This window comes from Eptesicus fuscus, chromosome 6 (genome assembly GCF_027574615.1).
Source record: "Eptesicus fuscus isolate TK198812 chromosome 6, DD_ASM_mEF_20220401, whole genome shotgun sequence".
Taxonomy (NCBI): domain Eukaryota; kingdom Metazoa; phylum Chordata; class Mammalia; order Chiroptera; family Vespertilionidae; genus Eptesicus; species Eptesicus fuscus.
This window is the reverse complement of record NC_072478.1, coordinates 52,583,921-52,610,331: the sequence shown is the minus strand read 5'-3', so window position 1 is coordinate 52,610,331 and position 26,411 is coordinate 52,583,921. Positions and strand designations below refer to the sequence as shown.

The 26,411-nt window shown below is 47.6% G+C and overlaps 1 protein-coding gene across 5 annotated transcripts in view; it reads left to right on the top strand.

Moving 5' to 3' along the window:
- The window catches only part of DCLK2 (doublecortin like kinase 2), a 132,685-nt gene that overhangs the window by 94,266 nt on the left and 12,008 nt on the right, over positions 1–26,411 (top strand). For 3 of the 5 annotated variants that reach the window (XM_028151536.2, XM_028151532.2, XM_028151558.2), the window contains 7 exons: positions 8,865–8,937; positions 10,429–10,537; positions 12,088–12,145; positions 17,099–17,218; positions 17,446–17,592; positions 23,787–23,920; positions 24,357–24,434. In XM_028151536.2, the coding sequence (XP_028007337.2) occupies positions 8,865–8,937; positions 10,429–10,537; positions 12,088–12,145; positions 17,099–17,218; positions 17,446–17,592; positions 23,787–23,920; positions 24,357–24,434 (719 nt within the window). Of the gene's footprint in view, positions 1–8,861; positions 8,938–10,428; positions 10,538–12,087; positions 12,146–17,098; positions 17,219–17,445; positions 17,593–23,786; positions 23,921–24,356; positions 24,435–26,411 lie in introns of all 5 variants that reach the window. The other 2 variants (XM_008144003.3, XM_008143999.3) reach the window with 1 other exon arrangement.

Genomic DNA, 26,411 nt, shown 5'->3' with positions numbered 1-26,411 from the left:
CCTGAAGGCTTGTTTGGGGATGAAGGATCCCCTTCCAGGGTGACTCACTCTTGTGGTGTCAGGAGGATGCTGGCTCTCGGCAGGAGGCCTCCGTTCTCCGACGTTTGAGCCTCTCCATAACTGGCCGGCGTACCCTCCGAGCCGGGCAGCTGGGTTTCCCCAGAGCAAGAGATCCAGGGGTGCCATGCAGAACCTCTTCTTTCTCTGACCCAGCCATGGAAGGCAGACGCCAATTCCTTCGTAGCTTAGAAGTCACACTCATCAGCTAGTTCCGCATGGGAGGAGACTACACAGGGGCATGAACGCCAGGAGGCGAGACCCATGGGAACCACGTTGGAGGCTGGCGACCACGCCCCTTCTCTCTGCTTTCATCTCTGTATCAAGCCACTCAAAGTTTCTTTCTTAGGCCAGCCCTGCTCCCTCCATGGCTTTCTGTGCACTGTCCTTTGGGAGGGTCATACAACTCTCTCTCCCTGTTATTGTTCGTTCTCCTTCCAGTCCTTTTGTTCTCTAGAGCCCTCACTCCCTCCCCATTCCCTTCTCTCTCCTTCAACTCCTAGAATCCCACCTCCACTGACATTTTCTTCTCTTCATCCCCATCTTCCTGACCCTCTGTCTTCCCCTCGACCTCAGCCATGACCTCCTGTTTCTTCTGCCCAGCTCCGCAGAGTCCCTTCCATCTAGCTGATCACTCCCCACCCCCCCATCCCCCGCATGGGAATATTTACTATGCTTAAATCACAGCATGTTCTTTGGGACAGAGAGGCAATAAAGAGTACTAAATGTGTCATCAGCTGCCAGATGGATGAAGAAAGCATTTCCCTGAAATTTAATTCATCATCCACATCCCAATTTAAGACTTTCAAGGCGGTAGTAACTTCAGGTTTCAGAATCCGGGGCACATCTGCGGACACTGAATAATAAAATGTCTCACATTTTGAGGCTGAAGTGTATGCCCAGAGGCTGTCTACTGTGAGCATTCTTGTTGGTTGAAAGAAGAAACAAAAAAAAAAGTACATTTGGAACAGTTATCCAACATCTTGAGGTTATAAACTGTCTGGTGTGCTGATATTTTATCTGATGATGTCTCCTGGGCCTGCTGGTGGTGAAAGATTTTCCAGATTTGTGAGGTGTGATGAAAGGGCTGGTAGTATCTCATACTGATTGGCAGAGCTAAATGTAACTCTTTGACCTTCTGACCTTCAAAACTTCTTTTCGAAGCTGTGAAATGTAAATCCCCAGTAGCGGCTGACCTTGGATGCTTGTGCCTCTCCCTGGAGCTTTGGCTTCTCTTTGGTATTTCAAACCGGTTAAGAATCTTCGGTACTAAGAGACCGACTCCCTTTAGATCCTTTTTATTACCCCAGAAAGGTTGGGTGGTAACTTCATCTTTGAATGTAGTCATTGATTTTATTGACAGAATCCAAAAACAAAAGAGGGACCGACCAGTTTTGAAGACTCCAGTGCCTTTATTTATTTACCAAAATAAATCATCTTAATGAGCCTCGGACTCTGGTTGAGGACAGTGATTTGCACATGGAAGCTGCTCAGTAAATAGAGGCATTTGGTGGGTAAAGGACTCAACGAGGCTGCAGCACCCCTTTGTGGGAGTGGAAGGGGAGTTTGTGAAGCACCGTGTAGTGTACAGATAGGAGCCACTGTGAAAACTTTATTTGAATATAAGCCACACGCGTTCATCTTCAATGCCCCCTAACTCATGGAAGTGATGGTACCAAAAAAAAAAAACAATGCTTCTGGGCAGTGCATTAGAGATAATTGGGCGGAGGTAAGAGTTAAGACTTAGAGCTCATTGTAGTGAACTGGCCTGTGCAGTGTGCACCACTGGTAGCCTCCATAGCTGAAACCGAAGGGACAGGCACCTCTCCCACCACCTTGGTGGGAGGTACCTAGGAATGGATGGTACCCCTCACTGAAAGCAGGCAGACATGGCCCTAACCATCTGTCTGTGGCTCAGAATCTAATAAGCCAACACTGCTTGAAGCTCACTTGTTGGAATGTGCTGAGATTCTGTGCTGGTTTGGGAAGGTAGCCATGTAGTCCACCGATAGGGCAGCGATCGATACTCAGGGAACAGAAAGGCACAAGTCGGCCTCTTCCACGTAGCCCGTTCTTAGACGGTTGAGCTGGTTGCTGTCTTCAACCTAAACCTGCACAGTTGGGGGTTTCTGTTTATCACTGCTCACCACTAATAACCAATCACAAGTCTCAAGGGCCATTAGTTCTTCTAAATGAATCCACGTCTAAGGTGTGGCTACAGATAAGAATACTTTGAATGTTACCAACCCCTAGGTGCTGATTCAGATTAATTGTTCATATATCTCACTACTGGTACTAAGTCTTTCAGAGTAAATTGTCACAAATTCTAATATAAAATGATAAAGCTTTCTGTTTTAAAATGCCTGCCCAATTCAATATTTGTAATAATTGACACTGACTTTCTTTCTAAAGAATGGAATTGATATTTCTGGTATTTAAAAAAAAAACGCAAAAATAATAATGGAAGCAAAATCTGCTTGCAAATAATATCTAGTATACTAATTAAAAATGTTTAGTACATTTCAGAGGTCTTTTCAAAGAAAAAAATTAAGGTCTCTATGTAAAGATAGGCTGTGAATTTATGTTTGTATATTACCGTATATGATAAATTTACAGGGATGTGACTGAAAGCATGATCTAGAGACACCACAGTGAATATTTTCATCAGTGAATCTACTGTTGGGTGGCATTCTTTGGTTAATTTAATAACATTTGCAAGACTTCTCTCTTCCTGTTCTTAGAGGAAATAGTGTGAGATTAGCCAAATAGCCTCTGGGCTCTGGAGTCAAACCTGGGTTTAGATTCATTTGCTGTAGTGTTTGGGCAAGTTATCTAACCTCCCTGAGCTTTGTTGTTTTTCATAAATCAGTGGGTGTGATGATAGTAATTCATAAGGCATAAAGTACTCATTTCAGGACTTGGCACAAAGTAGGCATTCAATACATGGTAATGAGTGTCGTCTCCCCTTTTCTTACAAAGAGAAAGTTGTTCTTTGGCTATAGGTGACTTGCAATGACTATGTTATTGGATGAGTGACAGGGAGAACGTAAAGTAGCTGAACAATTAATTACACTTGCTGCCAGAAACTTCCTCCACAGAGGTTCTCAACCTTGGCTGCACCTTGGTTAGATCTTCTGTGAAACTGAAGAAGCACCAGTGTCTGGGCCCTACATCCATCTTTAATCTGGGGGACAGCCTGCAATAGAATTTTCCAAATCTTACCAGTATGTACAGCCTTTCCTAGTATAACCAAGGACTGAGAGACACTGCTTTAAAGCAAAAACACTACCTTGAAGGTGGTTCTGGTCTAGAGTTTTAAAGTATTTTGTTGGAGAAAAAGCTTGCTCAAGAAAGTTCTTGTGGATCAGAGGTGTGCCTATGACCAAATTTGGCCCATTGCCTGTTCTTTATAAATAAAGTTTTATTGGAATACAGCCATGCTCAATTGTTTACATGTGGTCTGGGGCTGCTTTCATGTTATAAAAAAAGAGTTGAGTAGTTACGACAGAGACCGTATGACCTACAAAGGCTAAAGTGTTAGTCTCTGGCCCTTTGGAGAAAATGTGTCTGACCCCTGCAGTAGGCCATTTAAAATGGAATCATAGTGCCATTTTCCAAGATGCATTCAAAAAAGTCAACCTATTACACAAGAATATCTCCTAGATTCTGTTCAAGTTCTTCCCTCCATGGAAAATCAAATAGTGTCCTCAAAAGTCAATAGTCACATGCTCTAATGCATCGATATAGCCACTTTTGCTACTTAAAAAAAATATTGCCTATTTCTGAACAAAGCCTTTTAATACAGACCTTACCATTCCTCTTTATTTTATTTATTTAATATTTTTATTGATTTCAGAGAGGACGGGAGAGGGGGGAGAGAGATAGAAACATCAATGATGAAAGAGAATCATTGATTGGCTGCCTCCTGCACACCCCCTACCGGGGATCGAGCCTGCAACCCCAGCATGTGCCCTTGACTGGAATCAAACCCGGGACCCGTTAGTCCACAGGCCTGTGCTCTATCTGCTGAGCCAAACCAGCTAGGGCCCATTCCTCTTTAAATTTTAGGTTTTGTAGAAATTTAATCATCCATGTATGAAAGAACTTTAATGTAGGACACTCTGCCCTGACTTTCTTCTGGCTAAAAATGCAGAAAGCTGGAATGCGACTCATTATCACATGGACTCACTCAGCCCTGAGTGCCTTTCTAAATGATCCTGGCAGCTGAGAACACTTTATAGCCTTTTCCGCTCTGTTTTAAGTCTTTTATTGAAAAAGTTCTTAGCAGAAGCGGATTCATGTGCATTTCCCTTCCCTGCTCATAAAAACGGAGCTGCTCCTGCCAGAGGAGGAGGTGGGCAGGGCAGCGGTGCAGGTCACGGAGAACACGCTCCCCAATATCTCCACAGCTTTCATCACCTTCCCCCCTGGACCAATCAGGGCCTCCTCAGGAAATAGTCCCCCTCTCCTCCCACCCCTCAACACAATCCCATCGCTTTGAACCGCTCAGTAATTATGGAAGCTATCTTGAAAGAGCCCAGATGCTGTCATCCACTTACGCTTTATTGAGGGGGACCTCCCCAACGGGCAGCGTCCAGGCACTTTCTTTGTGCTGTCTCAGCATCATCGTTGCTGATGGGAGCATGAAAGCGCATTAGCATGGTAAGAGATTTTAATAACAGTTCGTTCTTAGACAATGGAAACGAGACAGGTTTCATCGGGAATGCCATGTTTGAATCACTCCGGCGCTAATGCAACCCTTGCTTCAATACGAGAATGATTCTCTTACCAGAGACAGGGAAACGCGTACACTGTGCCTGGGAAACGGGGAGACTTCCGTAGGCACAGCGTTACCCGTTGGTTTTCAGGGCTCTTTGTCTGCGTGTCTCTCGGGACACAGGGAGTGCTCTGCTCCATAGCTCCCAGTAGACAGGCTCTGCGTGCACCCGGGATCTGTCCAGAGATCGTGGTGAACACCCGGCTTTTCTGGGACCCTGGATCACCGGGCTCCATGCCTGGGAGGTCAAGTGAACTTAATCACCAGCTGTGCGCACAAGCGTTGGAAGTGCAGATCTTCGCCTGAGCTGAGGGGCTCTTCGCCAGCTCGCAGACCCTCGGAGCCGCAGGAGCCACAGCCTGGATGTCGAGGCCGTGTGGAAGGGCTGAGGTGCACACAGGAGCCTCTTCACAAGATTGCAAACTTCTGGGCAGCACCAAGCGTGTCCCTTCACCGTTGCCGCCTCTAAAAGCCCAGCACAGGTCGTTGCTGAGGGAGGAGAGGAGAACCGCCCTGTGTCTAGTCATGTCACTGTCTAGTCAGTGGGGCTGGAATAAGGGGATTCCCCTTAGTTTTTCATGTTGTCATTTTCTTCAGGAAAGCTCTATTTTTTATTAAAGGAACATATTTGGATAAGTAATTACATATCACTCCTGTTAACTCTATTTTTTAAATGCTTTTAAAAAAAACCATCATTCCATTTGAGAATTTTGAAAAATGTCCTTTTTGCCATTCTTGGCTGAGAAAGCTGCATTTCCAGGGGATTTCATGAGACCTTTGTCAGGTACACACGGAAGCTGGCTTTCATTTGACCCTTCACTCTCACCCTCTCCGTGAGGCTGTCCCCTCCTCGGAGGCACACGCCTTCAGCCTGTTGCCACCCTCGTTTAGTCGCCAGAGAACCAGCTTCTGCCACCTGCTCTGTCTCTTGGTCTGTCTCTGCTCTTTGCTGCCCCCCAAATCCCAACACCAACCAGGTTGGTCTCTGTTGGGCTGTCCTGGGAATCAGGACAGGTGGGCGTGGGGTCTAATCCAAGTAAACGTGGGGTAAGCCACAGTGGGGCATAGACGCTCATTAAACACTCCGAGGGGGTCACCCATCCATGTGAAAATGTACGAAGAGCTAAAAATGCCTGCATTTTAGCCCCTTCAAGACTTCCTTCTTAGAAAGCCCTGGAGTCCGAAAGAAGACATCAGCTCGCAGTGAACTAAAGCTTACTCAGTTTGGCTCAAGAAAGGGGCTTATTTGAAGAGAGTTACCTGTTTCCAGGAAAAGTAAGCAAGCAGGCCTGGCACAAAGGCAGGTGGGGCCCAGGACCTCCGCAGGGGCGATGGGCCTGCACACTGCACACTTCCCTCCGGCTCTGAGGGTGGGGAGGGGGCAGTTCCTACCTGGGGCCCAGGCCTGACCAGCCAGCTGTGGCCCGAGGCTGGGGCTGCCCCGTCTGGGCGGTGAGGTTTAGACACGCAGGTCAGCTGTGCTCACTGCTGTTTCTGGGCGCTGACGGTCCTCCTTCAGCACTGCAATCTAGGCAAGCGGCCATCAAGCGGGGGGGTCTTTCCATTTATCTTCTGAGACCCAACTTTCAAAAAGAGGACACTTCTCTCGTCTTGATTCCATTAAGAATTTGGCTGATAGGAATTGAATTTGGATCTCTCTTTCCCTTGACAGTTTTCAGACCCGGAAGGGTTGGATGGGAGGAGGAACAGACTTGGAATGAATCATTAGCAGAAGTTCTCTTCTAGCCATTGCACGTTCAACAACTTAAAAGCAGTCCGCAGTCACGCACTTCGAGGCTCCGTGTGGGATAGAGGTTTTAAGGAAAGACACTAATAACTGATACTGAGTTAGTGTTCCATGTCAGTGGCTGTGCTAAATGATTTTACCGGTGTGAGCTAGTTTTAATTCTTTAGCAAATCTTGGAGCTGGGTGCTGCTACTGTCCCTATATTCAGAGCAAAAGATAAGAGTTGGGAAGGTTAAGTAACTTTTTAACAACAGGATGATATGAGTTCATCTAAGTATTAAATGTAGGGGGGGAAGGTAGTGGAAACAAATGGTTCAGGCAGGTATGAGGACATCATGATCTGAAAGCCACACTGAAGATCTGGGGGTTATTCTGTTGGTAACAAAGACCCACTGAGGTTTTTGGATCCTGGGGCTGATACCAGAATCGTCCCGTGGAAGTTTCTCTGGCAACAGTGCGTGGACCGGGGGAGACGAAGGGGGCCGCTGATGAGCTGCCGAGAGAAGCATGAGGGGGACAGGGACGAGGTGGGAGCTGCGGGGACAGAACAGTGGAGAGTGGTGGTTTTCCTTTCCCACCAGTTTACATCCCCACTCTGGGCCTTGGTTTAACATCCTCGTTTAGACTCCTGCCCATTTAGAAGCCGCTTAGTATTGCAGTGGCATATAACCTAAAGCAACAAAACAAATGCAAATGCTCAATTTTTAAAACCCTTCCTTGTTGACCAGTTACCTTGTATTGTGAGGAAGCAACATGATTGACTTCTGGGGAGTCAGGTGTTTAGCTTAGTGCAGCCTTTGCCCCTCAGAAAGGGACCCCCACGCACCTGCACAGGTACTTGCCAGGGCAGAGGGAAGAAAACAGACCCCTGGCGAGGGGGGTGTGCCACGCCGGATGTTGGCTTGTTTGGTGTATCCCATGTCCCTTTCCCGTGGCCTCGGGTTCCTCACAGGACATGCTGCTGCCGGTTCTATTGTCCACGCAGGCGCGGTTACCTGGGGTCTGAGGAAACAGCCTGGTGTCTGCATGTTTCTCATTCTCAAGCCTCGTCTTTTATTCCAGAAGAACTTGTGGATGGCCCTGTGTGAAGGGATGTTTTATAAGTGTTGGGCTTTCGCGGGGTTTGAACCAAACCCAGTTCCGGTGAAGTTCACCTCACTCAGAGAATAGACCCAGTGACTCCAACTACTGGGCACTCTGGGAAAGGCGGTTCCTGCCGTGGGCCTGTGTCCTTGACGCTTTTGTGGCGCACGCGTGAGTTCAGTGCTCTGGGTACCAGACATGGTGCTGCCTACGGGGGATGCAGTCATGAAGATGGGCCAGAAGCCACCAGGATAGTTGGATTGTCTGGGCACAGATGCAAGTGTGGAAGCATACCAAGACAAAAAAAATGTGGAAGATGCTTCCTCAAGATATTGTAGGTCCTTTGACCCTGTAAACTCCTGAAAGGAATAATAGAGAGATAGAGGTAGAGATAGAGATAGAGAGAGAGAAGAGGAGAGAAAATTAAAGATCTAAGGGAGAAATTTTAGTTCAAAAGCATAAGAGCCCTTGGGGATTGAGAAAAAATTCCATAAGCCTACAGAATAATAAACTTAAATATGAATAATATTCATAACATGAGTTTTTCAATTTGACTAATAACTAGAGGTATTTCTGTGTTAGAATGGGAGCTTCAGTTTTTTGTTGGTTTTATATTTTATTTCCCTCTGGATCCTGGTAATGACAATCCTCACGGTGCTCAGGAGGGATTCCTGCTACCTCAGGGTCGGTAAAGACGAGGGCTGAGCCAGGGCTGCACGCTGGGCCCTGAAGGTGGTGCCGTCAGGAGCGTGGGGCTGGCTTCTCAGAAGGGCTTGCCCTTAGCAGGGACGCCCTGGGGTCAGCCTCAGGGGCGGCTGTGAGATCTGGGGATTCATTGCTGACTTGGAATAATCTGTAGTTCAAAGCCTTCTTTTGCTACTCATAAGTACCCCATAGAACTTCGATGCCATAGACATCTTTATTTTATTGCATTGTCAAAAGTAACACAATATCAAAGAGTAACACGCTGTCAATTTTCCTGATGTCTAATCCTAATTGAAAATGTTGTCTCTGAGGATAAAATGCATTAATGTGATGTGTGTAGGGAGAGAGGTGCGAGGAAAAGAAAGGCAGTGCCGCCTCTGTTCCTCTGGGCCTGTATTTTACATTCCATAAGCATTTTCTGTTAACTAAGGACTGGCGAGCTGAAGATGTGTCAAGTTTTCCTGATAAGTAATGGTCACTCTCCTCTCTCAGCAGGTTTCTGCAGATGGCAGATCTTCTTCCAACATAAATGGTGGGCCTGAACTTGATCGTTGCCTGAGTCCCGAAGGTAGTTCTCAATCTGATGGTTACGTGTATAAAGGGAGTCATCCGTGTGACCTTGGTGGCCACCCCAGATCCACATGTGCTCAATTATCTTCCTAAGCAGGGAGGTGGTCATGTCACCAATTTGGTCTTCGTGGGTTGTTAAGCTAGTCCAGTCTCACAGTTTAGACTTGAGCTTTCTTTATTTTTCCTTAGTGGCAACCTGCTCACAAGTCCTAAATGTAGACCTTTCTTTCTCTCAATTAGTTAACAAAAGAGTTTCCTTATGTGATGTGTGCAATGTCCTGGGTATTGGAGATACATTGTAAAAAGTAGTTCACCTTAACCACTTCTTCCTCCTGTTCCCCACCGCCCACTATCACCACCTTTTTGAGAAGACTTTGAGCCAGGAATTAGCTATAATATCTTCTATAATAATAAAAGGGTAATATGCTAATTAGACTGGACGTCATTCCGGACTTCCTTCCGGACGTCCTTCCTGATGAAGCCAGGGCTGGAGGGAAGCCAGCCCGGGTCCCAGGTCCCTCGGGCGGCTGGAGGAGGAAGCCTGGATCCTGGGTGCCAGAGGGAAGCCGGTGCCGGCAGCCAGGGGAAGGAAGGCCTACTCTTGCACGAATTTTCATGCATCAGGCCTCTAGTATATATATAAATTGAATTTATTAGGGTGACTTTGGTTCAAAAAACCATACAGGTTTCAAGTGTGTACAGCTCAGTAAAACATCATCTGTATACCACATCGTGCACCCATCTCCCCAAGCAAAGTCTCTTTCTGTCCCCATTTTCTGCCCCTTTGCCCACCTCCACCTACCCTCCACCCCCTTTCCCTCTGGCCATCTCCACACTGTTGACTGTGTCTATGTGTTATTTATATATGGTGGTTTGATTTTTTTTTCTTTCTTTTTTGCTAGTCCCTTCACCTTCTTTCATCTAGTCTCTCCAGCCCCTCCCCTCTGACAGCTGTCAGTCTGTTCCATGTATCCATACCTCTGTTTCTATTTTGTTTGTCAGTTTATTTTGTTCATTAGATTCCACGTATAAGTGAGATCATATGGTATTTGTCTTTCTTTGAGCTGGTTATTAGCTTTAACAGGCATCCTAGCTGGCTAGAGTTTTCTTTACTAGAAAATCTTGAGGAGAAATCTTGTGACAATTTCTAAGGTTAAATCCCAACATCATCCCCTTCTTCTTTCTCAAATTTGACAAAAAGGTTTGAAGTTTTAGTTAGACTTCTTTGTTACACAAAGCTAATTGCTTATTTTAGCTGGTATTTCAGATATTTATCTTTATTGATTTTATTGGTTTCTGATTCCAACCAGTCAAGTCAAAAGAAAATCTGTGATTCAGGTATTCTATTCAGACAATATGCTCAGAGACTTTCCTTATAGTTTTACCATAGATTTAGATATAAATGCATTGCAAATTATTGACAAGTATATAGGAATCAAGATGAAATGTTGGTGTGTTCTTTCAGCTTTGCATTTATCCTCTTTCATAGGCGTGAACGGAAACAGGTGCATTGAATCTTCGACTCTTCTTGAGAAGTACAGAATTGGAAAGGTTATTGGTGATGGCAATTTTGCAGTAGTCAAAGAGTGCATGGACAGGTGAGTGGATGGTGAGGATAATCATTTTTCCACCTACACATACATTTCTCCTTGGAGTTTATTCTTACCGGAGTGAACACAAGGTTTTATGAAAGAGCCTAACTTTGGCACCAGCTGTTTTGCATGCCCACAAGCAGTTTGTCAGGGAAAAAACACATGTATACCGATAGAGTGAGTATACACCGGCTTTGATTTTGGATTGAGCACTATATCATGTCTCATCCACGAGCCAGAGAACACTGGGAAAGAATAAGATGTATTCTTTTAAAATCCCGTGTCTCGTTTACCTGTACCAGGCACGGTTCTCAGTGGTGTAACTCATTGAATCCCCACAGTGACCCTCTCAGTTAATACTCAGCTGCATAGACCAGTAGTTCAGGATGCATGAGCTCGGACTCCACTGAAGAACAGTGTTTAGACTGTTGCCTGTATTAGAATTATATTTGTGTGTGTCCGGCTTTATTTTAAGGTCCTGAATTCTCAAGTGGTAAGAAATGCATTCTTTCAAATTGCAGGCCTTTCGAAAACAACATCAAACCGGAAAAGACTCAGATTAGTCCCTGTGTTTATATGCCTGCCGCTTCCCTGCCTGTTCCCAGTAGTATTTTTACTCTTTGTGGGGAATTTCCAGGAAGCTCTGGCAACCACTGCTTGTCCATTCTGCTGCACCTCCTTGTAGTGGTCCCCCCCCCCCCCCCCCCCCGTCCCATCCCCGTCCTCTCAGCCTCCTCCTTAGCTCTGCCTGCTTCACAGAGTGCCACCCCGGCAACAAGTGAAGCATCGAAAACAGGACTTCTAAGGACCCGTCAGAAATCCGAGGCAGGGTTTGGTTTATGTGATAGGGAAGCAACTTAAATAAAAGTTATTTTTCCAAGGTGGCCTCACTGGTGGGTAGTGTGACCACTGGTCGGAACTGCTGTATTCCAGAACTACTGAAACGTTCGTTGTTGAACTGTTTTCCTATATGCAAAGATATCTTTTGGCAGGTTCAGACTAAAATGTGGGAAAGGTGATTAAATGTTAAATAACAAGAGTCGCACGTCCGCGTACATGAACTCTCTGGTGCCAGAGGCGGGCATCGGGAGGTGTGGTGAAGATGGCCCCAGATGGAGCTGGAGCTGAGAAATAGATATTGAAAGTCTGGGGACTTTTCAGGTTGGAATGATGGACTCATAGGTTAACGTGAAGACATATTAGCAATAGGAAGTTTTTCAGCTACTTTGAATCATTTTTCCTAATTTTATTCTGCCTTCTAAGAGAACTATCTTGAGGTTTAAGTATTGGGGGGGAAAAACAACAGTGTTTTGTCCATGTCGGATACCCCAGGATTTAAGTACTTTTAATATGTAAATTATTTCATAATACTACGTAAAAAAGGAGATGGGCAGTGTGGCTTCGGGTTTTTTTCTTTTCCTTTTGGGGGTACCTTTCTCCCGGACCCCAGGCCGCATGGTCCTCCCTGGGTCTGTGCTGTGGAGGAAATGGGGAGGATGGCACTAGCTTATCTATGACTTACAGCTTTAAAAGGCCTTCCTCTGATTATTCCGCAGGGCCACCGGAAAGGAGTTTGCCCTGAAGATTATAGACAAAGCTAAATGTTGTGGAAAGGTACAGTATACATAACTGCTTTGTAAAAGAAACTGAGAAACCTTGGTAAGATGATTCTTGTGTTGAGGGCATTGAAGTGGGATTTGCCAAGTCCATAACAGGAATAAACCTGTGAAACTAGTGCAGGAAACACTTGTAAGCTTTTTTTTTTTTTTTCCCCTGCCATTTTTCAGAAACCTTAATCCTAAAACAGTACATTGTTTTGATCTTGGTCCTCACTATCAAAAAAATATGCTAGAAAAGGTCAATGGAGGTAAAGGCGGACATATGTAATACGGTCAACAATAAAGATTAAAATGTTACATTTTAATCTCTTCTCTGGGAGATGCACATTTCAAAATAAAACCCAGGAACACACGAAAGGTGTGAGAAGTCTGAGACTTGACCCTCCTTTCAAACTAACAAGTTGGCCTTCCTGCTTTAATGATGCCGGCAGATGTTCCAGTTTTACATAAAAGGCGACAGAGTTTCGGGTTAGACAGCAGAGGCAGAGCAGGGGTAGGAATTTGGGGCCAGTTGGTTGCTCAGCCTATACATTGGCCAGTCTATCATGCTCCCTCTCCAAGTTAAATTTATTCCATTGTTCGTGTAATAAGAACCCCGGGGGAAACATTCTTAACCTCTCTGCTCTTCGGTTTGCTTGTCTGCAATATCCATGAGCATTATTAGGTAAGTTTACCTAAAATTTGACGTGTGCGAGGTACTGAGCTACAAGTAGGGTATTTTAGCATATAAATGAATACCAGTTCTGCAAACTGGGGAGTTTGTGGGGAAGCATATGAGAGAGAAACCATCAGAGAAGACACCATAGAGCAAGAAGTATTTGCGCTGGGCTCCCAGCAGTGGGCAGGCTTTCAGCAGGAAGCAATGGCAGGAACTCCTGCCTGTGGCCACAGCCTGAGCAAAGGCCCCACGCACAGAGAGCATGCTCAGACCTTCTGAGCAGGAGAGTATTGCAAGATCAGCTTTGGGGCCAGATTTATGGAGGCTGTTGAGAAGGCTGTGGTGTTTGTAAATTTTAGAATTCTTCCATGTCTAATATGCTAAATAATATTCATTCTAAATGAATATTTATTGAATTCCCACAGTGTCTGAAGCTCTGAGCTTCCTGTTATGGTACTTAGAAGTGGTCCTTCCTTCTCTTCCCACAGCCTTGCATTCATTATCCACGTGTTATGAGCCCAGACAGGACATAAATCCAAATGAATGTTGTAGTCGTTTCCTAAGGACGTTGGAATAAATTACCACAAACTCGGTGGCTTACCACAACAGAAATTTATTCTCTCACAGCTCGGAGGCCCTGGGGAGAACCTGCGCCTCGCCTCTGACTGAATGGCTTCTGGTGGCGGATGGTGGTCCTTGGCTTCTGGCCACATCACTCCCACCTCGGCCTCCATCCTCACCTCACTCCCTCTCCTGCGTGTTCATTTTCCTCTTCTGGGCGGGAAACCTCCCTCTGCCTCCTATCTCCTAAGGCCAGCTGTGAGGGCACCCAGCTAATCCAGAGCGAGCTCTTGCAGAAACCGTAACCACATCTGTGAGTCCTTCTTCCCCGTCCCCGCCACACACACATACACATACAAATAAGGCACCATTTACAGGTTCCAGGGACTTGTTCTCTTTGGGTGACCATTATTCAATCCACTACACAGCTCCACCACAGGAATCACAGACGGTGATTTAAACATCCCTCTCTCTGACTGCATCCTCCTCAGCGATACTCAGAGGGCACAGCGATACCAGCTGTGAAGCCAGTGCCCCTCAAGAGCCATGTGCAATATGTTTCCTCACTCACTCGAGCACTTCAGGACTCACTGGGCCCGTTACTGGAGAGCAAGATAAACAAAAGTCTCCAGGTCAGCCAATAGGGGCTGTGCCGGGAAGCAGCACAGAGGGCCCTGAGAGCAGCTGAGAGGCTACCTCACCCAGCAGGGGAGGCTGTGTAGAGGAGGTGAGATCTAAGCTGGTCTTGAGGAATAAACAGGAATTCACCAAGATGTGGGGAAAGAACATCCCAGACGGAGAAAGTACCTGTGCAAATGCCTAGAGGTCTCCGTGAGAGATGGCACTGGGGATGGAAGTGAGTGGATGGATCCAGTGGCTATCGAGAAGGTAGACCTGGTGATGCAGGAGCTGTACTGGAGAGTGAGGGAGGGAGGGTTTTTTTTGGGGGGGCGGGGATTTCTGTCTGCTCTGGTCAGCCAGGTTCCTTCAATGAGACAGGGCACTGGAGGAAAGGACTGTGTGTGTTTTATGGGCTGGGAAGTGTGGAGACAGGATGATTAGTTTGGTTTGGGAGAGTTGTTTATTCCCTAATCTCCCTCCCTCCCTTCCTCCCTCCCGCTCCTCCTGCTCCTCCTCCTCCTTTTGTCTCTCTATCTATCTCTATCTCTGTCTCTTTTGTGCCTTCAAAACCTCCACAGCCAGAGATAAGGCGGGGTATCCTTTGCCAAGTTAGCAGTTTCCTTGTCATTTACTCACACAGAACCAGGGCACACTGCCAGGAAATGATTCATATGTAAATTATTCGGAGTCGGAACCATGAATCACTTAGCATAAATAATGGTAGATGGTCGAACAATGTTTAGTTCAGTGCAGTTCAAGGCAAAAGTGGTGTTCCTATTGTATTTAGAAATCTTTTCCTGGAAAATGAAATCTAGAGAGTATTTTTAGGTATTAGGAGCGAAGATAAGTTATGGGTTGCCCGAGAAATGGGAAGATAACATTTGTAGAGATTTTCATGCATTGCTTTTTGTTTTGCTACTGATGGTGATTCGCTTAAAAGTGGATTCATAGACAACCACACAGGCGCAGTCAGGGGCTGGGAACAAAGGCTAACAGCTCCCACATCCCAACAGCAGCATTTGCTCTGTGCTTAGAATACCAGCCCGCTGTCAAGTAGGACACAGTGATCTGAGATAACAAATGTGGCAGAGAAAATATTGCTGCACTGTTTGAACTGCAGCACTGCCGGCCGTCCAGGGGAAAGTCCTCCATGACGGCCCAGAAGCCTGTCTGTCACGCCTTTCATGGGAAAAGACAACTTTGGGGAGGCTCAGTCTCCTTAGGTGGGAGACATCTTATTTCAACTCCAGTGTGAGGGAGTTCCTGGGTCCTGGTGATGGGGATCATTTTACATGCATCACTCTAAATTAGCATCACAAACAGAGGTCAATTTACAGGCTCTTCCAACTTGGGTGGAAATGGGGAGGAGGTGGAACTGAAGTGATATATCCATTTAGCATTTTTTAAAAATGCCTCTTTTACTACAGTGGTAGCGACAGCTATCCTGGCTTCACAGAGCGTGGAATGGATTCATTTTTCCCCCTTTGTGTTCAGGAAAGTACAGCTCACTCTGCTCCCAGCCCTGCTCGCTAAGGGCACAGGTTTTCCTTCCTGCTCCAAGCCTGATGTGGGTCCACCTCACCGCCCAGTTCGCTATGATGCAGCCTCTCGTTCCTGTTTTTTTGGAGGAATTAAATGTGTACAGCTGTGCAGCTATCATTTCCTTTTGAAAAATTCCAACCTGACGTTTACTAAAGCAATCTCCTTGGAAAGGTGACGTTGTGGAGCACAGAAAGTGTGGGCTTGGATGTCGGGAACCTGGGGTTTGCACTCTGCCTCAAAGCACTGTCCTAAAGGATAAAGGGTGAGGATGTTGCACAAGCACCCTGCACAGCGATGGACAAACAGTGACTGGATTCCTGGTCAGCATCGGTTCTTTTCTCTCCCCTGCCTCTGGTTAGCCTTTGCGCCGTCATTGGCCAGTGTTGACCTGGACAAGCATAGGGCATTCCACACTCAAGAAACACAGCCCATCCTGTGCCGCCGCTTGCAACCGATTTTCCCTGCGTGTTACTTATTGTTATCGTTTATACTTCCAACTGTTGTCAGAAAAGCATTTGAGATGGCTTACGGTGAAAACACACGTTCACACGGATGCATGAAGATAAGAGAGGAACCATAAACAGTATCCTGAACTAGAGATAAGATAACTGTGTTCCCACTGCATCACTAAATTTAGTTCTGGGGTTTATGATAGCAGAGGCTCAAGGGACAGTGTAAGGGACACACACACACGCGCGCACACACACACACACTTACACGGATATACACATATGTGTGTGTGTTTAGGTAGCAAATGGTGTCTATAGAATGTGTCAGAGGGCAGCTTGTTAATTTTACAGAGTGTACCCCAAATTCAAAATAATTCATTATTGTAGTTCATGAGGACCGTCAGGTGTGATGTTGTTGAGGGATTTCATGTCTCCTGATAAAATAGAGCAGCAGTTGTTCATGACTCCTAGTTGCGTGTGGAGAATAACTCCTTCATGCCGTGAGTGAAGTGGTTGCTGCAGTGCAGATCCCAATACACGACTCACCAGGCCTGACAATCGGGTGGTATTTTCAGAGAAGTGAGGAGGGTTAAAATCAGAATCGTGGTCCCCATGAGCACGTATGTTTCCTGGTTTCTGAAATACAAGGTCATCAGGAACATCCTCTGGTGAACGAAATGTTAATGCCCACGTCCTATGCCACAAGCATGCCGTTTCCTTTTATGCCCAGTCGTTGTTTCCGAGGAAACGGGGATTAAAACGTGGCTCCAGCTGAAGAACAAGCACAGTGCCGTGTGCCTGCAGGTTCATAGCGTCACAGCCCCCTGAGGTTTAGGAGGCCGTGAAGAGACAGGAAGGCCGTGTGTTGTATGTGCCAGGGCGGCCCCCCTGAGCCCTGCAGAGGGCTGTTTTGAATGGTGCCTGCTCTTTTTGTTAGTCACCCTGAGATGTCACCCTGACCTGTCCCTGTGGGAACTAGCGAGGCCAGGGTTGGGTGTCTCTGCACCGAGGGAGCTGCTTCCCTGAGCACCAGCCCTACAGACGGATGTCCTCCGGGGTACAGACAGGGCAGGGGTCCTGGCCATCTGGTCACCTCCCCCACCCCCCTGTTTGACAGGAGCACCTGATCGAGAATGAAGTGTCCATCCTGCGCCAAGTGAAACACCCAAACATCATCATGCTGGTGGAGGAGATGGAAACGGCTACCGAGCTCTTCCTGGTGATGGAATTGGTCAAGGTAAGAGGGGGAGAGCTCTCAAGAGGTTTCCCTGGTGCCAAATCCAGAGACTTAACCGTATTCTTCCAGGACCTAATCAGAAACGTGTTTTGTTACCTTGAAGCTTTATCCACAATCATCCATTTTAGTAGCATTTTAAAAAATCGACTCCAGACCCATGACCTTCTTTGTTACCTTCATGGGATTGCCACTGTTGATATTTTGATGTGTTCTTTCGTGTCCTTCAGGGTGGAGACCTCTTTGATGCAATTACCTCTTCAACCAAGTACACGGAGCGGGATGGCAGTGCCATGGTGTACAACCTGGCCAACGCCCTCAGGTACCTGCACGGCCTCAGCATTGTGCACAGGGACATCAAGCCGGAGAACCTCCTGGTACGCCACCTCTGCTTTTTCTGTCCCACCTCAGGCCTCTCTTCCTTTAAAATGACCATAATCACATGCAAACAGTGACATTTGAGAGTCTGTGACCAGTCCTGCAACAAGGGACTGAGAGAGTTTAAATTTCGAAAACCAGTCTGACGCAAGTCAGTCACCGCCAAATAGTAATGTATTTCCTCAAATGAATTGCATTTCTGCATGTATTGTTTACCAGATGTTAGAAAATGTGCTTTTACTTCTGTTTTGTTGACGGTACTGACTGAAGAAAGGTGAACAGGGAAATTCTTTTGAGGCAAAATAGTCTGGAGAATAAATGGGAGACAGAATGAGAACATGAGGGTCCGTTTATGAGCTGGACAGAACTTTGGGCGTCTAGTCCATTCATCTCAGCTTCAGAGATACAGAAGTTGAGACCCAGAGATGCTAATTTTTCTTGCTGAAAAGTCTCATTTGCCCCATTGTTCCACAGAAGAACCGTGTTCTGTGGCCCTCAGGGTGCTTCTTTAAAAATATATATATATACTAGTATATATATTTTTTATTGATTTCAGAGAGGATGGAAGAGGGAGAGAAACATCAGTGATGAGAGCGAATCATTGAGTGGCTGCCTCCTGCACGCCCCCCACTGGCAGTTGAGCCCACAACCCAGGCATGCGCCCTAACTGGGAATCGAACTGTGACCTCCTGGTTCATAGGTCCATGCTCAACCACTGAGCCACACTGGCTGGGCTCCAAGTGCTGCTTAATCTGGTCCATTTACCTTTCCAGCCTCCTTTCTGTTACCAGCCCTTCCCCACCCATCCCACCAGGTGGCAGTAACCTTCAAGCCACCTTTAACACACCTTCCTGGTGGCTTGACTAACTAAGCAAAGCTTGCTGATGGAGCCCATCCTTGTGTCTACATTGTAGAGGAATTTTAGAGAGGCTGACTGGGGAGTTGTGCGAGCACACACGCACACACACACACACATACACAAGACAGGTGGTTTATCTAGTTCTACCTTTCTGGGCTGAGCTGTCATCATCATTACTATTGGGGAGGTGGGGTTACTTGAGTGTTCTAGATCATGTTAATCTCAACGAAGGCTTCCCCATTCCCCGTAGTTAGTTAAAACTGACTTTATCAATAGCATTATACCTCGTCTGCTTACGTCCATACTGGTCTCTGCGCTGCCCTGTCTCCCAGCACTGTGACAGACACACCGATCTTGTGAGACTGAGCCAAAGGCACGACTTCTTTGGCCTCAGCCCTGGGCAGAGTCAGTGGTGGCCACCTCTGGTTTTTGCTGCACTTGCCATGGTGCGCCGATTTTATCCTCTACTCGTCTGTCTCCTGTTCTAGATCGTAAGCACCAGTGGGGCCAAGGTTTGTGTCTCAGTTACCCTAGCATCCCCGGGCCTTGAACAGTGGATGTGCAGGAAATGTTTGGAGATTGGCTGACGGTCCCTCGGCTAGCTAGCTGCTGGCGCTGGGGCACGCATCTTCACAGCCCGAGTCGTGCTTGCACCACGCAGACAATCGTTGGAAGGAATGTGCCTGGATGGACAGGCGTTGAGGCCATGCTGGGGGCTTCCTGCCCGTCCACGGTGTATTTCCCCTTTGGGTAATACCATCTGACGACTTCTGAACGTCCATTTGAAAGTGTGTGACTTTTTTCTGACTGATTCCTGCCGGGGGGGGGGGCACTGCGTTTTGTTTCTGGATGTTCCTGTTAGGGAAGGAAATATCCTTGCTCGGTAAAATCAGATGTAGTGTGGATTCAGTCTTAGGAACTTGGAGGAACGGAGACCGCATTGTACCTGGGCCTCGGGATGGAGGCGAGGACGTGGTGTGCTCTCCTCCAAACAGGCGTCCGCCCACGGCAGGCCCAGGCTCCCCCGCCGTCTGGCTGGGTTTGCCTAAGGGCTTTGCCGGCAGAGGTGACAGGACTGTCCCCGAGTGTGGCCAGACACAGATGCTGTGGTGTTAGTGAGGCCACCCCCTTGATCTCTCCCAGCCGTCCGTGCCCCTTCACCCCAGTGCTGCCGTGATCGACGTTCCCTGTGGACAAAGGAGCCACAGGCCCCCGCGAACCATGGGCTGCTGTGGAGCCAGCCCCAGCCGCAGCTCTGGGCCCCGCAGGAGGCTGCCCGGGGCGTTCGTGACCTTCCTGTGGACCTGCGTGTCCGTTTCCCAGCTCCCTGAGTCCACGCTCGCCTCTCCTTCTCTTTTCCGCTCACAATCTTTAGTGCACGTCCAGTCTCGGAATCTGAAAGAGTGTAACGCATCAGCGGAAGATGCTGTGACAGGGCGTGACGTCTCACGCGGTGTGCCCCAGAATGTCACCGGGACCTCGGACTCGAGCTCCTCGTCTGTGCGGCCAGGCCCCTTGTGCCACCCAGAAGGGAGGAGAAAGAAAAAGGTGACCACACCGATGTCTGGATGAAGCCAGTGTGTGAAATGGGAAGAAGGGCCGTCGGGCCAGCCTCCGGACACCCCTGGCTGCGCGTGTCTAAGAACACACGTGCCTGCCTTCGGAATCCCGGCCAGACCACTGAGCAGAGTCTAGATTCCGCCCGCAGGTGGGCACCGGCCGGGGGTGAGGCCGAGGGTGAGACGTGCCGGTGGCGCTGAAAGTACACACAGTGACTGCCAGCCTCTTCCTGCTCCAGGACCCATTCCGTTCGTTCGTTAAGCGCCAGAGCAGACATCTGATTTGCATCCCCTCCTCTGGCAGCCAGGCCGGGCCGGGCCGTAATTTAAACCCGGCCTGCCTTCGGGGTGCGCGGTCGCCGTGTCAGGGAGCGCGGCGGTGGCCCTTGCCGGGTGAGTTACGGCCGGCGGTGCCCTGTCAGAGTTAACTGTGCGGCCGTGATAAATCCCGCTCTCCAGGAGTTCCGGGGACCGGGAGAGCGGAGGGCTGGTTTCTCACATTTGAAGTCCTTCTAAATCATCCCGTGGACATTTTATTTAGAGAACACGCGGCGTTCGCTGCGTCTGTGGGATCTGCATTCCTCACATTTTTTATGTGTGCATTCCGAGAGCCGCTCTTCACCGGCGTCGCAGCCCGTGGCGGGGCTGCGGCGCGCACAGCGGGGTCTGTCTGATTGCACCCCGAATCCCTGCGTGTGTGTGTGGGGCTCTGCCAGGCCTGCGGCTCCTCAGAGCAGACTGCCCTAGGACGGCAGTGGTATTGGTTGGATAATGTGCACTGGGTATCCACTGCTCACGAGAGCTCTCTGTGCCTCAGTTTCCTCATCTGTGAAATGGAGGCAACAGTTCTCTTCCTGATGGTCCCGCGGGGTGGGGACAGCGGTCCAGGGAGAATATAGAAATCTCCCAAGTCCTGCGGGAATGCGGGTGACCGGGGAGAACTGAGCTCTGCCAGACAGAACGCCTGGAGCCCGGGGCACTCGCCTCCTTCTCCAGCTCACACTGGTAATGCAGACCCCGTGCGTGTGTGTGCGAATCAGCCTCTTAAAGCAGTGACATACGTGTGTGTATGTGCGTGTGTGTGCGTGTGTGTGTGTGCGCGCGCGCGCGTGCATATAGACCGATGGTAGATAGATGTTTCCTGTCTGAAGAGAGTCTCCAGCGGAGATTTGAAATGTACTCACATTGTCTTTCACACACTTGCCTCTGTGTCTAGCCCTGGGGAGAGATGACTCATAAAATATTATTATTTCAGGCTCGTCTGCCCCTGATGACGCTTCCCTTTTGATGTTTGGCCAAGAAGCACCACTTGCTCAGACATAACTCGGCGGTTATGGACTGTTCAGCCCCTTCCTATTTCTGCTCCCGCCTCTGACTGACTGGGAACTCCTCACAGGGGCTGTGAAAAACGGGGCTTCTGGGACTCCTGAGGGTCTGACAACAACCCTTGAGGACCCCTAGGCATCCCTAAATTGAATGTCTAAAATAAACACTATTTTTCAAAAAACGTAGCTAATGAGTGTATTTTAAAGTTATGAAAACAAAATAACAATGACATTAATGAAACTTTTTTTAAAAAAAAACTCTCATCGTGCGTTTGGAATCATAATGTTGCTTATAATGTTCTTATCGCTGCCATTACTTCGGGAATTTCTTCCTGACGTCTGGGTTCTGGTAAATGCGTCATAAATTCTGGCTGTAATTTCCTCCACCCGCGTGTTCTCACCCGTGTTTACGTTAGGCATAATGGATGGACAGGCGGCCTACGACGCAGGACTGAGCCTGGGTTCTGTTGCTTCAGGCTAAACCATTAGGAGCTTTGAATATGGTCCTGCTGAGTCGGGGTGACTGGGGATGATGAATGTCTGTGAGGGGCTCCAGGCCTCGCGGCCGCCCCTGTGAAACTTGAACGCCTACAGTTGTGCGCTGGGTGTGCGTGGAGGACATCAGCGTGGAGGCGGGCATCCAAACCGGGTGAAAAACTGTCTTCTCAAACTCAGGAGGACATCCCACAGAAAGACGGCACCTCAGGGTGACCCTTTATGAAATGCCTGTAAAGATTTGGGGGTCATTAAGATGGGGGCGCCCGAGGCCCTTGATGTGTTTTATTGAGGGCTGTATAAATCACTCGCCTCTTTAAGTATCAGACTAATGGATGATGTTGTTAACATGCTTATCTTGAAAAAACATAATTTTCTAAGTGTTTTACCTCCTCTCATAAGTAGTAATTTGGGTGAAAATCTGGGTAGCTCATAGTAAAATATGAGGGCAAGAAAACGATAAAGTATGAAAATAGAGAAGATGTCACACAAGTCCAGATTAGGCCTTTGCAGCTAGTCTCTGAAACTCGGGCTTTTCAGAATGGACATCCAAGAGACAAATAGAGAGCACGTTAGAGGTTATAGTCAAACCTATATTATGCTCTCAAACACGCTGGATTGCTTCCAGATCCATCCATTTAGGATGTAGCTTCCAGACTTTGGTCCCATAAGGAAAATCTGCCTACATATAAAAGTTTTCCTAATCATGGCACCAATGCATGTTCATTGGAAACTACTGAAAAATAAAAGGGAGGAAGTTCAAGTAATCCTCAGTGTTAACGCCTATAGACACACTAAACATTTTGGTGTGTTATATTACACACATATTTAAAATGTTGAATATTCCTTTTTATGTTATGTAATATGGTGAGTGTGTCCATATGATTAATATTTTTTGAAATGTGCTTATTAGTGATGGCATAATATTTTATTGCAGGGATGTAGCATGATTTATGTTGCTTCTAGTTTTTTAAAAGATAAGTCTGAGATTGATGCCCTGGTATATAACCTCAGGGTCCATCTCTGTTCCCTCAGGGTTGGTTCTTAGAAGTAGGTTTACTGGACCAAAGGTTATAAATGATGTTAAGAAATGTACATGTTGCTGAAATGCTGTCTAGAAAAGTTGTTTCAATTTAAGCAAAAACATTGACATCTCAGCAACATGGTTAGACCTTTTCCAGTATCATGGTTATCTGATGGAACCAGCCAGACCTTCCAGGCGAGGGAAGGAACGTTCACAGAGCCCTGATCCGAGCTTGCTCTCCTTGTATCTTCACACCAATCCCATATCATCGCATTTCGCAGAAGAGGGAATGTGCTCAGAGAGGGTGAGTGACTCTCGGAGGTCACACAGCCAGAAAATGAGGGGGAGTGCTTGGTTATTCACGTTCAAGCTGTCTGATTCCAACGTTCATTTTCTGTCTAAACTTCCAAGGTTCCCCCATGTAATGTTTATATTCATCATTGACTCTGCAGAGAACAAGTCCTAATTTTATTTTCTAAATGAAACATACAAGTCTCTTAGAGAACTAGTGCTTTAATGGCACTTAATAAACACATTTCCGAGGCTCTCGAGGACCTCCCTCTGGGAAGCACGCAGTGAGGCCAGGGTCCCGCTTCCAGGCTGAGAGGCCTCTCAAGCCACGTCAGGTGAGCATCCCTCCCTGCTGTGTGAGCATGCGCACGTGTTCAGTAAACTCCTAGGGAAGGGCCTTTTTTTTGCAGAGGTAGGAAATGTCTTTTTCAAATTCCACGCAATCATGCAAAAATCTCTCCAGAGCAACATTCGGGCTTCAAAGCATCAAAGACAAATCATAGTGTTACTATCACAAGCAGAGGTTTCTTTTGAGTTTATTGGTCAGTATATCGGTGCCATTTCTACCTCATTCCAAGGCCCCTCTTGGAATCACTGAGGCCAAAAGCAACGTCTGACAGTCGGCTGGCTTCTGTTCCAGGTGTGCGAGTATCCCGACGGAACCAAGTCTCTGAAACTGGGCGACTTCGGGCTGGCCACCGTGGTGGAAGGGCCGTTGTACACCGTCTGTGGCACCCCAACCTACGTGGCTCCAGAAATCATCGCTGAAACCGGGTGAGACCCCTGGTGGCTTGGGTTAGTGCCCTTCTTTGGTGGGAAAGGTATATTTGGGGCATCCTCCTGTGTTTTCACGTGACTCCCGAGGAGGCGGAGGGAGGGAGAGAGGGCTTACCTGCACCATGACTGTGATCTTGGGAACTTAAGTTTGTGCTTCTACATTCAAGAGCCCTGGGCCTGGGCCTGGGCCTGGGCCGGGACTTTTGTCCCCAGGCTGGTCTTGGGAACATGGCAGTGTCCCCCAGGTTGTCATTAGGACTGGGAGAAGAGCAGATGCCTTTGCCCAAAGGGCAGTGAATTCCTCTACGTGACATGGACAGTTCGATACTGAAAAGGCCCTTTTTTTCTCACAAGGCCAAGTACTCGGGTGATGTGGAGGGTTCTGGGGGTGATATCGTTATTTCTCCCCCTTCCACCCACTTTGTTTCCCTAGCTACGGCCTGAAGGTGGACATTTGGGCGGCGGGCGTGATCACGTACATACTTCTCTGTGGATTCCCGCCATTCCGAAGGTCAGTACAACGTTTGAATTGTAAACCCTCTCCCTGGATCAGGAAGCAGATGTTACTCCTGGCAGTCGGGACCAGAGCTGGTCAGTGACAATGCCAGCTAAAACTTAGAGACCTGCCTCTCACTTTTTATCTTATTCCACAACCTGTTCATGTATATCCCTTGTGAGGCCAGGGCCTTTGCTGTGTGGTCATTCTTTTTTTTTTTTAAATATATTTTATTGATTTTTTACAGAGAGGAAGGGAGAGGGACAGAGGGCCAGAAACATCGATGAGAGAGAAACATCGATCAGCTGCCTCCTGCACACCCCCTACCGGGGATGTGCCCGCAACCAAGGTACATGCCCCTGACCGGAATCAAACCTGGGACCTTTCAGTCCACAGGCCGACACTCTATCCACTGAGCCAAACCGGTTTTGGCTGGTCATTCTTCTATAAACCACACCCACCGTCCAGTGTCTGCAGTTTCCATTCCCAGTTATTTTCACGTGGAGTGAGATTTAAAGATCCTGCGAAGCGATCGGATCCTTCTAGGAAAACCTTTTTCCAATTTTTAATAGTTGTCTCTCCTACTTAATTTGGGAACAGTTTTTTGACCACTCATTTTCCAAAGCATTCAACCTAGTTCTCATCGAAACAGAGAACTTAGAACATTCATTTTATCCACTCACATAATACTCAGGGGAGTGGAATTACAGACACTTTCAGCAAAAATAGGCCTGGGGACAAAGGGATTGGTTCCTTGGTAACCATGCCCCTGGGAGCAGAGGGGGCACACGCGGGTCACGGTGTGTCACGGAGGCACGGCATGCATGTGTACAGGTTTGACATGGGGCTTCGCCCTCAGCACTTCTTTTGATCAGTTCCGTCTCCTTCTTTGGAGTGACTTTGAAGCAGAAGTTTACCTATTCATGCACATTCGATTTTTTTCTGGTCTTTCTTGAGCGCTCTTACATTTTAACCTCTTCTTTTGCTCACTCCACAACTGTTTGTTGAGTAGCTGCTGTGTGCTACGAGCTATTCTAAATGTCAGGAATCAAATGGTGAGCACAACATATCCTCTGAGGTCCTGGTATTGACAGTGTGGTGTTAGGTCCGTATGTGAAAAACAGGCTTGTTTCATCACCACACCCAACCATCGTATTATGAAAGATTTCAAACATTCAGAAAAGTTGAAAGTTTTACCTTTTTGAAACGATCGATGTTCAGCTGAGTTGACCATTTTTACGGACACTACCGTGAGCACGGGAGTGACACAGAGGTGTCAGCGTCTCCTTTTGAGAGTCTTAGGGGTCAAGACACACATCACAAGAATATGGATCAAGAAAAATAAACAGAACGTTGGGGTATGCTCAGTTGAGGGCTGGGAATCACAAGCGTTAGGGAAAGGCGTAGAAGTGAGTGGGACCTTGTCCTCGTGGCATGGGTTCGGTTTCTGCAGCTGGAAAGCTTTCTGTCTGGCCACCGGCATCATGGTCTTCCATCACGGACATTGCCCAGGTGGGTTGCACGGACTGTAGGATTATGGCACCTATCACTTAACATTTTCTGAATAACAAATGACTCCAACAGTTAGGGCTGCCAGTTAGTTCTGTGGATCAGTTGGGTGGGTCTTCTGGTCTGGCCTGGGTTGGCTCAGTGGGGGTTTGACGGTCCAGCGTGGCCTCTCTCACATGCCTGCTAGTTGACTCAGAGTCAGCTGGGACAGTGGTTGGCAAACTCATTAGTCAACAGAGCCAAATATGAACAGTACAACGATTGAAATTTCTTTTGAGAGCCAAATTTTTTAAACTTAAACTTCTTCTAACGCCACTTCTTCAAAATAGACTCGCCCAGGCCGTGGTATTTTGTGGAAGAGCCACACTCAAGGGGCCAAAGAGCCCCATGTGGCTCGCAAGCCGCAGTTTGCCGACCACAGAGCTGGGATAACAGATATGACCTGGCTGTGTGCCTTTCAGCCTCCAGTGGGCTAGCCTGGGT